This window comes from Chenopodium album, chromosome 19 (genome assembly GCF_948465745.1).
Source record: "Chenopodium album chromosome 19, dcCheAlbu1.1, whole genome shotgun sequence".
Classification (NCBI taxonomy): Eukaryota; Viridiplantae; Streptophyta; class Magnoliopsida; order Caryophyllales; family Amaranthaceae; genus Chenopodium; species Chenopodium album.
Window position 1 is genome coordinate 12,275,467 of NC_137852.1, and position 15,654 is coordinate 12,291,120.

At 34.7% G+C, this 15,654-nt stretch overlaps 1 protein-coding gene across 1 annotated transcript; it reads left to right on the forward strand.

Moving 5' to 3' along the window:
• Window positions 1–5,992: 5,992 nt before the first annotated feature.
• LOC145594686 (ABC transporter G family member 24-like) lies at window positions 5,993–15,327 on the forward strand. The gene is made up of 14 exons (XM_081651021.1): window positions 5,993–6,464; window positions 7,081–7,154; window positions 7,933–8,193; window positions 8,909–8,972; window positions 9,075–9,218; window positions 9,357–9,391; window positions 9,528–9,601; window positions 9,743–10,644; window positions 11,451–11,747; window positions 12,157–12,636; window positions 13,428–13,576; window positions 13,931–14,220; window positions 14,330–14,463; window positions 14,673–15,327. Exons 1-14 carry the CDS (start codon window positions 6,244–6,246, stop codon window positions 14,827–14,829), a joined length of 3,282 nt encoding a protein of 1,093 aa, XP_081507147.1. The 5' UTR covers window positions 5,993–6,243; the 3' UTR covers window positions 14,830–15,327.
• The last annotated feature ends 327 nt before the right edge of the window (window positions 15,328–15,654 follow it).

Genomic DNA, 15,654 nt, shown 5'->3' on the forward strand with positions numbered 1-15,654 from the left:
AACCCACGGGTCCTTCCATATATCAATCGAAACACCATTCCCAACAGTTTTTCTAATGCCCTTAGATAGCACATCACGAGCTCCTAATATTGATCTCCAAGTGAAGCTCGAATTAGAGACAATCTTTGCCTCCATGAAAGATGTATTCTGTAATACCCCGTATTTTTATGTATTTATATAAAGTATTTAAGTATTAATAAAATGTATTGTTAAGGGCTCAAGTATTTTCATTAAATATTTTGAAGGGTTAAAATATTTTAAATATAAGGTTTTAAAAAAGTAAAATATATTTTGGGCCACACGTTTATTAATTATCGGACAATGTAAATTATTCCTACATACTCTTATTGGATTAACCCATTCCAAAACCCATAACTTAAGCCCACATTTTTATAAGCCCAAATTGAACCCTACACTCTGTACTCTATAAATACCCCATGAATCCCCAAAATTTCCCACACAAAAAGGTTAGTCTTATTTTCTATCTCCTTTGTTTTATTAATTTGTGTAATTATAACTATTGATTTATGGGTTTTGATTTTATTGTTTGAAATTAATTTAATTAGTATCAAATTGTATTTTTAATGATTAAACATTATTATTTTCAGATTTTGTAAATTTTATAACCTAGGGTTTTTAATTATTGAAAATCATGATTTTAGGGTTTTTATGAACAATTGATTTAGGGCTTTTATAGTAATGATGTTTTGAAATTTTGGTGATTATAACTACTGATTAGTTTAGCTTAATTCCAGATTATTTTGAACACGTAAATTCGTGTTTTAATTTTTAGATTTCCGTTCGTTAATATTAATCCCGTTTTAATCCCGACCAGGTTCTAAATTCATCCGATTTTGATAAAAAAAAAAAAAAAGTAGTGTTTTCCATGTGGAAACAACGTTTTAAGAAATACTCACTACCTTTAGTAGTGAGCACCACCTTCTCGTGGCCAAATTCAGCCTCTAAATATGAATTTCGGGCAGTTTTTGGATTTTAACGAAGTTTTTTTTATTTCTTTAAATTTTATCATTGAGTTTAAAGGGTAAGAGATAATTTAATATTTCTATGGATAATTTAAGTATAAAGATGTACATTGATGAAGTTTTAAAGGGATTTTTGATTAGTTTAAAATGCTGGAATTTTATTTAAAGTAGTATAATTGTGATTTTAATAAAAGGGTGTGATTACCTATTAAAAAGGAGTTTAATTAGGGGTTTTTAAATAACTTTCAGATTATTTTAAATAGTTTAAAGTGAGTTTAAGTTGCTGGAAATTGTGTATGCAAGGGTAATTAATTTAGTATTATTGTCCCTTTCTGTAGGAGACTTGATTCGGGAATTGTTGTAGTGTTTTCGGCCACTTTAAGGGCTTTATTGAGGTACGTTCGCGTACTTAGCATATTTTGATGATGTAGAATCATGTTAGGCTTGATTTCAATCAATTACAAGTAGTATCATGCTAAGGTTTATGTATGGAATTGTGAATTATTGATGTTGGTGATTGAATTGTGAAGCATGAATTATTTGTGATGATTTATGGATTGGAAAATTATATTTTGGCATGATTATATGGACTACACTTTTAATTATGGCATGTTAGAGTGCATGTTTAATTTGGCTTGGAATATTGGAAAGGAATTTTATTATGGTTCATATAATTTTTATTGATGCTTTAAGCATGAGGAAGGAGCTATATAAGTGTCTATGTACACGAGGAATAAATTGTATGTTGGTGCCTTTGTGCACTTAAGGTGTTTTTAACACCGAGGGATAGGATTTTTGGCGCTTTATGCGTTTAAGGTGTCTTTGACACTGAGGTAGAATTAAAAAGGGTTCAACATTAAACATTATGTGGTCACTAAATATTCAAGAATTAAATTGGTATGTTTGTTGATTGAATAATTATTGATGATTGAATTGTTATGCTTTGAGAGTCATCACCAAGTCTAATAATATGTAAATAACGTAAAGTGAAAGAGATTACACACCAAAACTCTTGGAACGTATATACCTTGAGTATGAACATATGGGGGGAGTTATGTGACTTTATATTTGATCATAAACGGAGTACAGGACGCTATACATTCCTTTTTATTATTATTATGCGCTGGAATTCCGCCACCTATGTGTGGTTTTGTCGCTGGCACGGTTAGCTCCCGTGTCAGTTAACCTCAATTTATTTGGGGGAGGTATAGACGTATAGTTGGAAACCTGTTCGATGCGTAATCAACGCTAAATGAATTATTTAGTGTCTAGTTAAAGTGTCTTGTTGATTGTTGTGTGTGCTTGTAAACAGGTGCATTGAGGTAAGTGTGTGTTGATAGGAGAAAGCATGTTAGTGTGTTTAATTACGCTTATGTACTCAGCTTTGCTGATTGTGTGTGTTTGTGTGTTTGACCATGTCTTTATCTTGGCCCTATGATGACCCATTTTCAATGGAGAGTAGTGGGGACAAGTGGAGATAATCTTTTCAGGTGTTGAAACATATTCATGACGGGGCATGAGTGAAGAGCGAATCATGCTAGTTTCTATTAGTTGAGATGTGATTTATTGCTTTCAAATATTATACTCCGTATTATGTTATGCTTATGAGACTAACGCAAAGATTTTCGTATTTTGATTGGTTTTGATAAGGGCCTACAATGGTTCCAAGTTGTAGGTTGATTTTATTTGACTTTGGTTTTAACTTTACTTTCGTTTGGTTGACTTTTAAGTTGACTCGTTTTGAATGGTTTTGATTCAAGTCTTCCGCTGTGTCTTTGATAATTGCCTTAGCTGTTCTCACGGTGGCGGTAATGTCTTAGATATTCCTAAATCGTATTTTAAAGAGTAAAATAGGTATTTTTAAAGGAAAGGAATTTCTAGGGTGTTACATATTCGGGAAGTATTTGCCTTTGAGAACTTTAGCCATTAAAGAATCCCCCAAAATAAGAATGCGCCATGCTTGCTTAGCAAGGAGAGCTCGATTAAAATTTTTCATGTTCCGGAAACCAAGTTCTCCTTGCTTCTTTGGGATGTAGAGTTTCTCTCAAGCCACCCAATTCATTTTTCTTTCATCCCCTTTTTGTCCCCAAAAGAAAATCTAGCACAATTTTTCAACCTCATTTAAAATGCTCATCAGAATGGAGAAACACTGCATTGCATAAGTAGGAATTGCTTGGGCTATGGACTTGATCAATACCTCCCTCCCTACTTGAGATAAATACTTCTCTTTCCAACCCTTCAATTTTTTCCAGATTCGATCCTGAATATTTTGGAAAACCTGTTTTTTTAGAGCTACCAATATAAGTTGGTAAACCCAAATATTTGTCATGACCCTCGACAGCCTTAAAAGATAACTTCATCTGAAGAATGTTTTTCCGATCTTGCTCAATGTTTCGGCTAAAGGATACCTCAGATTTATCCATATTCAGTTTCCGACCAGAAGCAATTTCATAGGTTGACAGAATCCCGAGCACATTCTCTACTTCCTCTTCATTAGCCCGAATGAACAGAAGACTATCATCCGCAAAGAAAAGATGAGATATCGGAGTATCATGCCGACCAATTTTAACACCTTGAATGAGTCTTCTATTTTCAGCATCTCCAATAAGAGCAGACAAACCTTCCGCACACATAATGAAGAGAAAAGGTGAAAGAGGATCACCTTGTCTCAAACCCCGGCTAGGCACAAAAGATTTTGAAGGCTGCCCATTAACTAGAGTATGTAAATAATTGTTAATAGACTAATAAAAATTTAAATCCCACACAAATTCAATGCAACAATGCCATTGAATTTATTATTAGTTAGTTGTCTGTTTTTTATTTTTTTTTTATTTCCATCTAAAAAGTTTCCCCATTACTACTCATTTCCCTGCAGCTCATACATATGATTATTACTATCTGTATTTTCTTTTCCCCTTTCTTCACTATGTAATTTTATTTCTCTTATACAATACGCAAAAGTGATTGTTCCTTTCCCAGCCCCATTGATTGAAGTAGTAGGATTATTTAATAAAATCATGTTCTAACTTTTAAATTACCTTAGCAATTTACATTTTTTTTTTTGAATAATTGCTCAAATTGCAACCCCAAATAACTGGTTGTAATAAGGATTTTAGGCAAAGGTAATTGATTTTATTATATATCTCAGCATAAATTAAATTGACGAAGGATTTTTGTCCAATTAAATAACGTTCTTAATCCGCCCCCCCATGATGAAATTCCTGGCTCCGCCACTAAAATATGTTCGCCACACCCCAATCCCTCTCTGAGACCTAAAGAAGGCAATATTTAGACAAGGGATAAAGGCACCAATGGATCTTTAAAAGGTTCAAAGTTATTAATCATTAGTGACGGGAATTCATTATAAGGTCACTTATGCTAATTAACTCTCTCAAAGTTGGTTCAATTTGATTTGATTTAAAAAATAAAAAATAAAAATTGCGGTAAAGAAATTACCTTAGCAATTTTTATGTTCATATTTTATAAAGAAATTTTCATTTTGTATACAGTAAATGTTAAGTTTATATTAAAAATCTATTGAATTATTACGAGTCAGACAAGACTAGTGACTCGTAATAATTTAAAATTTGCAATTGTTCAGATTTTTTTTACTAAATGTTCAAAATTTGTTATTATTCATAATTATTGTTTACTAAATGTTCAAAAGTATTGGCGTGGTGCATTGCGATTGTTCAGATTTTTTTTTACTAAATGTTCAAAATTCGCGATTGTTCAGATTTAATACTAAATGTTCAAAAGTATAGGCGCGATGCATTGCGATTGTTCAGATTTTTTAACCAAATGTTCAAAATCTGCAATGTTTAGATGTTTTTACTGAGCCAGACCCAGTTGATAACAGATATCAACAAACTTTTGTTAATATCACCAATTTTTCTCTCTCCTCCATCCCCTCACATGACTAATTTTTCTTTCTCTCTTCTCCATTCCCATGGCCACTACTTCTTACTCTATCCTCCATTCCCATGCCCAAGGTCGCCAACGTACGCGGATCTACAGTGGCCGGCCGGCCAAAAGAACGACACCCTAGTACGTAGCAATTTATGAAAATTGGGGCCATACAAACCCTTTACGGAAAGGAATTTGCTCCTACTAGTGGTGTTGCGGCGGTCGAATGTTGGTGCAATGGCCTGTGGTGGTCGGCTGGGATCGATTCGTAAAGGCTAGTGAAGCTAAGATGGTGCTATGGGTGGTAGCTAGTGGTGTTGTGGCAGTCGAATGTCGGTGCAACGGTCAATTGATGGTCGACAGGGGTCGATTCGTGAAGGTAAAGGTGGTGTTGTGGTCGGGTGGTAGTAGAGGTTGCACGGTGGTGATAGAGGGGAGAGAAAGGGGGTGTGGTTGGTACAATTACAATATTACCCTTGGTGTGGTAGTAAATTTACAAAATTAGCCTTGATATTAACAAGTTTTGTTGATATCTGATATCAACTTGTATTTACTCGTTTTTACAACATGTTCAAAATTTGAAATTGTTCATATTTTTCTACTAAATGTTCAAAAATATAGGCATGGTGCATCTATTGCTATTTGACATCCGTTGGCTTTAATTTTGATTAATCAAACCCAAAAGTTAAATTATGAGTAATTTGGCCCATAAAAAGTTGCAAATTAAGGCCCAAATCACTAAGCTTAAAAAATTGCAGTGCGATGTGGTTTAAAAATCTCAAAACCGAATTAATATGATTTTATTTCGATTAAAAAATAAAAAAGTTGTACGAGAATAAAAATAAAAAAAAAAAAAAAAAAAAAAAAAGGTCGTTCAAATACTGTAAGAACAATAATGTTGTTCTTTCAACCTACGGTGTTTACCACTTCAACAATAAAATACCGTGTAATAGACGAAACACTTACGAAGAATTTATTTTTTCAGCAGCCAATTACACCTACGTTAATGCTCCCGTATCTTTCTTGAGTCTTGACTCGTGCTAATAAACGTGCAACTTGATTTTGTTTATATATTTAAAGGGACCATTAACCTGGTCAACTGTTCAACCCTTTCAATTTTCACTCTATTATTTTAATCCAAATTCAACATTATGTTTTTGTTGATTCCATTGATTCACAGAACACCATTTTCTCTCTCCTAATTTCTTCATTTTTCTCCATTTCAGATTCACCTTCAATCCCAATTTTCTGGAAAATATTTTCAAGTCTGAGCTTAACTACTTATTACGTTAGTTGAAGTTTGAGCTTAATTTGTTGAATTAATTGAAGTTTGAGCTTAATTGAAGTTATTATTATGAGTGTCGGAGCTGGAAAATGTTGGTTAGTTCCGAAGATGGCGGTGTTGATAGTGGTGGTGATATCAATGGTGGCGATACAAGTTGTAGCTCAAGCTCAAGTTGAGAATAATGTAAATGAAGATGAGCTGCGATTGCAGTTGAGGAGCGGAGTTGCGAATGTTACGGATAGGATTGCGTTGGAGATGCGACGCCGTGCTGATTTCTGCATTCTTGATGAGTAAGAGTTAATCCTTTTTTATATACCGATTTATTGGCGTGTGATTTTGTCGTGCATTCCTAAATTAATATGGCGTATTAAAACCGATTTTTTTTAACCCCATTTTGTCAATTTTTGTGGATGGGGCCGGGGGGAAGGAGGGGTTAGCAATTAATATTCCTTTCAATTCACAACAGGAAAAGTTTTATACTACTAGTAGTACATAAATGTGATGTTGTTCTATTAATTGCAATGATAACTAAACTCTACTTGCATATTGACATATAGTACATTGATTTGGATATTCGACAGCTTTGATGATTTGCACTACTTGGTTGGTATGTGGGTAAACAAATTACAGAGTATTTGACAATGTTGTTACTCCCTCCATTTGCACTAGTTTGACCTCAAATATACTTCGTATATAATTTTAATTTAGTACAGCGTAAAAAAAAATAAAAAATTTGATATTATGAAACTTTATCTTAAGACCTACGGTACCTAATAACATATTTCATGATAAAATTTGTTTTTATATGTAACTAAAAAACAACGATTTTTTTTGGGACAAGGAAAACTCCCCCCATTTTATTGATTTTTTACAAACTTAGTAATTTTGTATACTATCATGTTACAGGAAATTGGATTGGAATAGAGCTTTTAATTACTCAAATTTGGACTTTTTGACTACATGCATGGCAAAAACTGAAGGTATGATCAAACCTTTTTTCTACAATATCTGTGAATCTTTCGTCCCATCTATCTCAGTCAGCGAAGAAGATGAGACATTAAGCACAAAGTTGACTGATATAATACATAAAGGACTTGGCGGAATCACAACAGAAACTATCCTTGGACGGCATGAATTGAAAATGTGACAATCACAGATTTTTTTTTTTTTTTTTTTTTTTTTTTTAAATTTCCTGAAGTTTATAGGTGCTTAATGGGAAATGTGTTGGTTATCAGTTGCTCATTCTTTTGTTTAAAATAAGAACGGATCATATTGGAAGACTAGAAGTGTACTTAAGCTTCAGACCTTCTAACACAGTTCATGGTTTGTCTAGTCCATTGTATGTACACCCCCCTGGCCCCTGTTCATGTCGATTACTTGTGAAATTAGCTAATATGGCATCATGGTCAATATCGTTTACTCCTTGTTGATACCAAGGTATTGCATAATGTATTTAAAGAGGAATCTCCCCTTGATTTTGAGAGGTGAGAATACTGTTTGGTAAAGAAAAGGGGGCATATAATTGTATATAATCTCATACAAGACTAGTTGCTTTGGCATATAACAGCAGTCCTTTTTTCATGTAACTGTGCTAAATTTCGAATAGGCTTGTAGAATGCTGTGCTAGTGATGGAAGTGATTTGTAATGGATACTGGGTAGCGTACTTTATGTTAATTTGTTGCCTATGTATAATTCATCTTAATCACTGCCAATTTTCTTACAGTGTTGTAATCTAGAATTTTTACATTGGCATACAGATGCTGCATCCCGATTGTGCACAGAAGCAGAGATAAGGGTCTACTTGGGTAGCTTCTTTGATGGTGGTGGCCTTCAAGCTAACAAGAACTGTAATCTAAGTTCCTGGGTTGCTGGATGTGAGCCCGGATGGGCTTGCAGCACTGGTTCTGTTCAAAAAATTGATTTGGAGACTACTGACAAGGAGATACCTGCACGAACTTCTGAATGTAAAAGTTGCTGTGAGGGTTTCTTTTGCCCACAAGGTCTTACTTGCATGATGCGTAGGTGTCTCAACTTTATCACTTTCTCCTGAGTTGCTGATGCTAAACCTAATTTTAGCTATTATCTGATTATATGGTTTATTCCTTCATTTAAATTTTCTATTAATACAATATAGCTCCAATGGGAAACCGCATTATAACATGCAAATACCTAATTATGCTACTGGGAAGTCTTAGAATCTTAGATTGTTAAATATTCATGCCTTTTTAGGGCCTGATTTTGTCCCTCATCAAACTTGCTTGAGGCCTTTTGCACTTCCAAGTCTTAATATAAAATTATATAAGATTAACCATATTTTCTAGATGTTGTTTTGCTTATATAAAATTATATAAGATTAACCATATTTTGTAATTAGGCTGAGATTGTGCTTATCATGGTCAACCTATTCTTGACTTTCTATGCTTCATTAACAATAAAATGCCTAACTACAGAATAACAGAATCATTGAAATATTTGCAATCATGATATGCTGTTTTTCTTTATTTTTATCTCTTCACATAAATGTGGTTCACTTTGCTCAAACTTATCTATCTTACTATTATCTGCCTTCACTTTACATCAGTCATGACACCACCTTATGTATTGAGAAATTAATAGATCAGTTGCGAATGAAAGTTACCTTCAGATTTACTCCTTTTGGGAATGTATTGATTTATTATAATTTAGTTGTTTTCATTCACCTCTCCTCCTAATTTATGCTTTTCGATCTTGAAGCTTGCCCTTTGGGTTCATATTGTCCGTTGGCAACCTTTAATCGAACAACTGGCTTTTGTGAACCGTAAGTACAAGTTCTTGTTTTGTTTATTCTCGTCTTAAATTTTTCTTTCCTTATCCTAGTTTGCAGGCCTTTATTAACAGTATATTTGACGGGTTTTCCCAGATATAATTATCAACTTCCCGCAGGAAGGAACCATACATGTGGTGGAGCAAACATATGGGCTGATGTCGGTAGAAGTAGAGAGGTTTTTTGCCCTGCAGGATCATATTGTCCCACAACCACTGAAAAAAGACCATGTGACAGCGGGTATCCTCCTATACCCAATGCTCGAAAGGCATCTCCTGGCTAGTAATTTAAATGCTTCAAGTCACAAAATATCTGGCTTCCCTAATAATAGACATATATTTCACTATGGTATGTTAATTTTCTTTCATCTAATTTCAGACATTACTGCTTGACAGGCTCTACATCAGAATTACGTAAGTTTCTCATCAAACTTAAATTACAGTTTTAGTGATTTTGAAAAATGCATGCTTTGAAATAATTCTGGTTATTCCACTTTGTAAATTATACTTTACACCTGGTTTTAGAAAAGGCTGACTTATTTTTATGCAGGATGCTCCAAGTTGATCTCATGCAAGGAAAATTCAAAGGAACAGAATATCCACACTTATGGAATTATGCTAATAGTAAGCAATTTATTTTTCATTTTTAAAGCAAGTCCTGTATGTTGTTTGCATCAATCTATAAATATTATGTACCTCTCTACAATCTTTATGTTAATATTTTTTCTTCTAATGGGAATTGTAATCTTCCACTTACTGATGCAGATTGCTTTAGTTGCTCTTCTTCTCATCATCTACAACTTCTCGGACCAAATTCTGTCCATTCGAGAGCGAAGACGTGCCAGAAACAGAGAACGAGCTGCTAGAAGTGTGCAACAGAAGGAACTTGTGCGAGCAAGGTGGAAAGTTGCAAAAGATGCTGCTACAAAGCATGCAGGCAAGTTACAAGCTAATCTATCACGAAGATTTTCAAACAGAAATCATCCAGAAAATTTTGAGATTCTGCATGATCTTGACGTCCAAGAAGATACTTTTCCACTGCCAACTAATAATGCTGGTAACTCAAGCGCATTGCAGCCATCCACAGGTTTAGAAGGACCAATAAATCGATCAGGCTTACATATACCTGAAGGTGGGCCTCGTAATCCTGCTAGATTAAGTCTTGAGATTAAAGGTAAAAATTCAAAGGAAAAAATTCTCAAAGAAAAAGGCATTCGTACAGACAGTCAGATTTTCAAGTATGCATATGGTCAAATTGAGAAAGAAAAATCTCAAGAGAGGCGGTATGAAAATATAACTTTTTCTGGAGTGGTTTCATTAGCTACTGGAGATGAACAAAAGAAAAGGCCTTTAATCGAGGTTGGTTTTAAAGATCTAACTCTGACATTGAAAGGGAAGCAAAGATGTCTTTTAAAGTGTCTAACTGGAAAAATTATGCCTGGCCGTATAACTGCCGTCATGGGTCCATCAGGTGCAGGGAAAACAACATTAATGTCTGCATTAGCAGGAAAAGAAACTGGTTGCAAGAAGAGTGGCTTAGTTCTTATAAATGGAAAACCGGAGTCAATTCATTCTTACAAGAAAATAGTTGGTTTTGTGCCCCAAGATGATATTGTACACGGGAACTTGACTGTAGAGGAGAACCTTCGATTCAGTGCATGGTGCAGGTATGTTGGATTTCATTCCTCAAAACTAAAAGTACAATGGAATGATACGAATGATATATCAATCCACTCTAATCAATTATATGAATGCATGTCTTAACAGAATCTAAATTCTAAACCCTATCGCCTCAAGCTGAATAGGAAGAACTGGTTCGTCTGATAATACAAGTACCTTATCTTCCAAAAGCTGAGACTGAATTTATGTTGATTAACACTTCAAAGTTAATGCAGCATTGGCATTGTTGTAAAACAGTTTTTTAACAAAAAACACCAACATTCAATCTCTCCTGTATCCAACTTCATGTTAGAAAAATAAATAAGCATGTGATGTGGATGGCAGTAATGATAGCCTTATAAGACCTCCAGATTTGCGAATTATCATGGTATTGAACTGTTGTTCATACCAGAGAAACTGTCTGAACGAGTATCCCTTTAACATTTATAGAGAACTTAGCATTCCAAATAGGATCGGAGATGAGACAATAAAAAGCAGTTTTCTAGGCTTTGCTTGTGATTTTATCTTTTTAAGATTGTCATATTATTGTGTCAGAAATCTCACTTTATTACTTAGTCATCTTATAAAATTGATGGAGAATATATTATCATCAAGGTCTTATATGTTTCTGTCTTGTTATGGATATGTTCTTTTCTTGTGTGTACAAATATAATCAATTTATTATCTGTTCCTATAACTCACAATTGCACAAACCTCAGGTTCCCAGTTTGTTTTCTGATTTATTCTACTTCTTATTAGTTATTCTTGTTGGTAATATTCTCTGCACTGATGATTTTTTTTCCCCTGATTGAAGACTGTCCACTAAATTGCCAAGAGCAGAAAAAGTTCTAATTGTTGAAAGAGTTCTGATGAACTTGGGGCTACAGGAGGTGCGGGATTCCTTGGTTGGAACTGTGGAGAAACGAGGAATCTCTGGAGGCCAGAGAAAGCGAGTAAATGTTGGACTGGAGATGGTTATTGAACCTTCCCTTCTGTTTTTGGACGAACCAACCTCTGGTTTGGACAGTTCATCATCAAGACTACTCCTAAAAGCACTTAAACATGAAGCCCTTGCAGGAGTGAACATTTGCATGGTAGTTCATCAGCCCAGGTATGCTATCCTGATGGAAAGAAACTTTTTGAAAAGAATCCAAGTTTCTTTAGTTCAAACCTGATGTGAATTACAGTGTTAAGAAATTCCAAAAAAGAAAAAGAATCAAAGAATCTCCATTTATGTTTTGTTTATTTGTCTAATATGAGGCCGAGCACTGCTAAATTTAGCAATTTGGCATGCAGGCATACATGTAATAGTGGAGGCATTCAATATGAGAATCCAAGTTTCATTAGTTCAAAACTGATGTGAATTACTGTGTTAAGAAATTCCAATATGCTGTACTCTTGTAACATGTGAGTGTGATAATCTGCATGTTATTATTGGAACTGCTTTAAGCCTTTACCTGATTGTCATAGAAGCTGAGCTTTGTTGATATGACCTTGCATTCTTTACTTTTCTTTTTCAGCTATGCACTGTTCAAGATGTTTGATGATTTGATACTTCTTGCAAAGGGTGGTCTCATGGTTTATCATGGATCAGTAAGACATGTAGAGGAGTACTTTGGAGGGCTTGGAATAAATGTTCCAGAGCGAGTGAACCCTCCGGATCACTATATTGATATTCTGGAGGGCATGGTGGAGCCAAGCCCTAGCTCCAGTATTAACTATAAAGACCTTCCTTTAAGATGGTTGCTTCACAACGGGTATACGGTGCCGGAGGATATGCAATCCAGAGCTGCTGAATTGGGAAATCCTCTGAGAAGTGGAAGTGAATCTGGTGGTTCTGGTAGTGAGCTTCAATCTTTTACCACAGAAATTTGGCAGGACGTAAGGTCCAATGTTGAGCAACGACGCGACCACATCCACCACTACTTTCTCAAGCAAAAGGACTTGGCTGATCGTAGTACCCCTGGAATAATCCGGCAATACAAGTACTTCCTTGGCAGGTGATGATCTTCTGTAAATCATCCTAACTACACTTTCATAACCTGATCTTTAGCATGTATAGTTTATTATCAGTGAAATGAGCACCATTTTGTTGTCTGACATTGTGCACTATAGCTGCAAGTTCAGTAGGCTTTTGGCTAGATTTCCAGGAGTAAGAGCTTTATAGGAGATTGTTTTGATACTTTTATATGCATTAATGTAAGTCTTCTGCCAGACTTGGCTGTTGCTGCCAGCAGCCCAGAAGAAATCTTTTAATTTGGTGCCTGTATGCCCTAGAAAAGGTCAATATTGGTGTGCACTCGATATTTTGAATATCAATGGATAGACGTCCATCTATTATAATTCAAATGCTTATAATCCTGATATGTCCTTCATAATCCACTGAAGTACCTCTAATTCTTTGTTCCCATAGGACTAAATGCCCTAAGAATTGTCTATGTTTGGACTTCAGATTAATTCTTGCTCTGCATTCTTTATCTGTTTTGTATTGAAGAATTTTCAGATATCAAAGTGATCCCAGTTATTCTTATGTCCCAGTTTGCTTTGGTTTATTTTAGCAGTTTGTACTTTGTAGCAGTCATGCGTATATTGTTTAATTCGATAATTTAGGGAGACGTGTTATTAGCAGACTAGCAGTAAACTCCATTGCCTGCCTACTTTAAATTCATGATCAGCTTAAATTTTGACTTACACTTTGTATATGATTCTCTTATTTTTTATTTCGTTGGTGATTGTATATGATTTATTAAGAAATTTAGGTTTTTAGTTTTTTTATTTTTATTTTTTCCAGGATAACCAAGCAGCGACTACGAGAAGCCAGGTTACAGGCAACAGATTATCTTATACTATTACTTGCCGGAGCTTGCCTAGGTGCTATTACCAAAATTAGTGACACGGACTTTGGGGCAACTGGATATACATATACTATCATTGCTATGTGTAAGTTTGAAATTAAAGCAACTGTTAACATTTTTTTGAATTCCACATTGCACCTTTCTCGTAGGTTGAGGCTTTGATGATAATTGAAGCAATTCATTATCATCGACAATCCAAAATTTCAAAGCCTACCATTAGATTGATTATTGGTTAATCATCTTGACTTCCATGACTTGTCACCCATTGAACATCATATGAAGTGTTTGGTAAAGAAAAAAAATTATAAGAGCGGTGTTTAATCTGCCTTTTTTCCTTGGTTTTTCTTCTTTGTCAGCACCTAGCATTGAGTTTTACCCTCATAGTTGCATTCAATCATCCATGTCTTATTACGATCTAATTACTTTTTTCTTACTTCAGCTCTCTTATGTCAAATTGCTGCACTAAGAACCTTTTCTCAGGACAAGTTACAATACTTGAGAGAGAGTGCTTCTGGCATCAGCAGCTTAGCACATTTCCTTGCAAAGGATACTGTGGACCATTTTAATACAGTGATCAAGCCTGTTGTGTTTCTCTCTATGTTTTACTTTTTCACGAATCCAAGGTCTACCTTCATCGACAATTATACTGTTCTGATCTGTCTTGTCTATTGTGTGACGGGAATGGGTTATGCTTTTGCTATCTTCCTAAACCCTGGTCCTGCCCAACTGGTAAGTTACTCGGTCATTTGGATAACTTTTTCGTTTACTGATTATTTGTGATATTCATCATTCATGCTTATTCTTTGCCTTCCTGCTAAATTTGGATTTCCTTTTGCAGTTTTCAGTGCTTTTCCCTGTTTGCTTAACCCTGATTGCAAGTCAGTCACTGAAAAATGAGGCATTAAAAGGCATTGCCTACTTATGTTACCCTAAGTGGACTCTGGAAGCACTAGTGATTGCAAACGCGAGGAGGTATGTAAAATATGTGGTTTTTGCAAGTTTATACAGCTAATTTGTGAAGGAAAAAAAAAAGTGCATATTAGTCTACAAATCTATTTCTTGGTTCATCCCTTATTTTAGGCCATGCAATTTTATTCTAAGCTTGTGGATCTGGTTAAATTGTGGTCTAAAATTTGCGTAATACTTGAGGTTTATGAACTGAAAGCTCCCTTTCTTTACAGGTATTATGGAGTATGGCTTATAAATCGTTGCGGCATTCTTGTGAAATTGGGTTATAATCTCCATGCTTGGAAAGAATGCATCTTAATTCTCATTGCGTTTGGTTTGGTAAGCCGTGTGATAGCTTTCATCAGTCTGCTGATCATTCGGAAGAAGTGAGGTTATTTCAATAGTCAGTTCTATTTTTACTCCAAACACGATTTTTTGTCAGTGCCTAAGATCAGCCATATTGAATTCCATCAATCCATCATCTGCACCCAACTGGTTCTGCACAGCGTTTCAAACTTTTGATCAGATACTCGAGTTTGAAGAGAAGGATCTTGCTGGTCTACGGATTTTTGCCTTTAGGAGACTTGTATCATTCTGTTTTTTGTACATGTAAATGGTACATTGTGTATGTTAGTCTGTATATAGCTATTAAAGCCACGCCTTGCGTCCTTGCCAACTTATAAAAGGAGCTATAAAATCAAAGTATCGATTCAAATAAGACACATTCTTCTACAATTGTTAATTGACTAGTTATGTCATTATGTGATTGATTAATTGTGTGATTTGTATTTCTTTGTCCGGAGTTAGTTGTCACATATAGTTTAAGCTACACTATTGATGTGCAATTTATGTTGGACAAACGAAGTACAATACATGTTGCATAACAAACTTTTGGCTAAATAAATTTTGTTATTGTACATTTTTGTTTAAGTAATCTTGAGCACTTTTTTTTTTTTCTCTTCATACAGCCAGATTGAATTGTAAAGTTATTGAAGAGCACCAAAATGCAAACAGTGGACAACTAGATACAAGATTAAAATATATAAATCGTAGAACTTAACAGCTTGTATATTGGTTGTTACGTGAGAATAGAGTTTGAGTATAATTCCCAACTTGACAACATCCCATGTTTGTTTAGAATTTAGAGTACAATACCCTTATTTATTTATTTATTTATTTATTTTTTTTTTTTTTTTTTTGACAGGTACAATACCC

Bases quoted from the DNA above. Each gene is read 5' to 3' on its own strand.
- LOC145594686 (XM_081651021.1), top strand. From the start codon at position 6,244: ATGAGTGTCGGAGCTGGAAAATGTTGGTTAGTTCCGAAGATGGCGGTG. The intron at 10,645-11,450 runs GTATGTTGGATT...CCCTGATTGAAG, and splicing joins CGATTCAGTGCATGGTGCAG to ACTGTCCACTAAATTGCCAA. The intron at 14,464-14,672 runs GTATGTAAAATA...CTTTCTTTACAG, and splicing joins GTGATTGCAAACGCGAGGAG to GTATTATGGAGTATGGCTTA.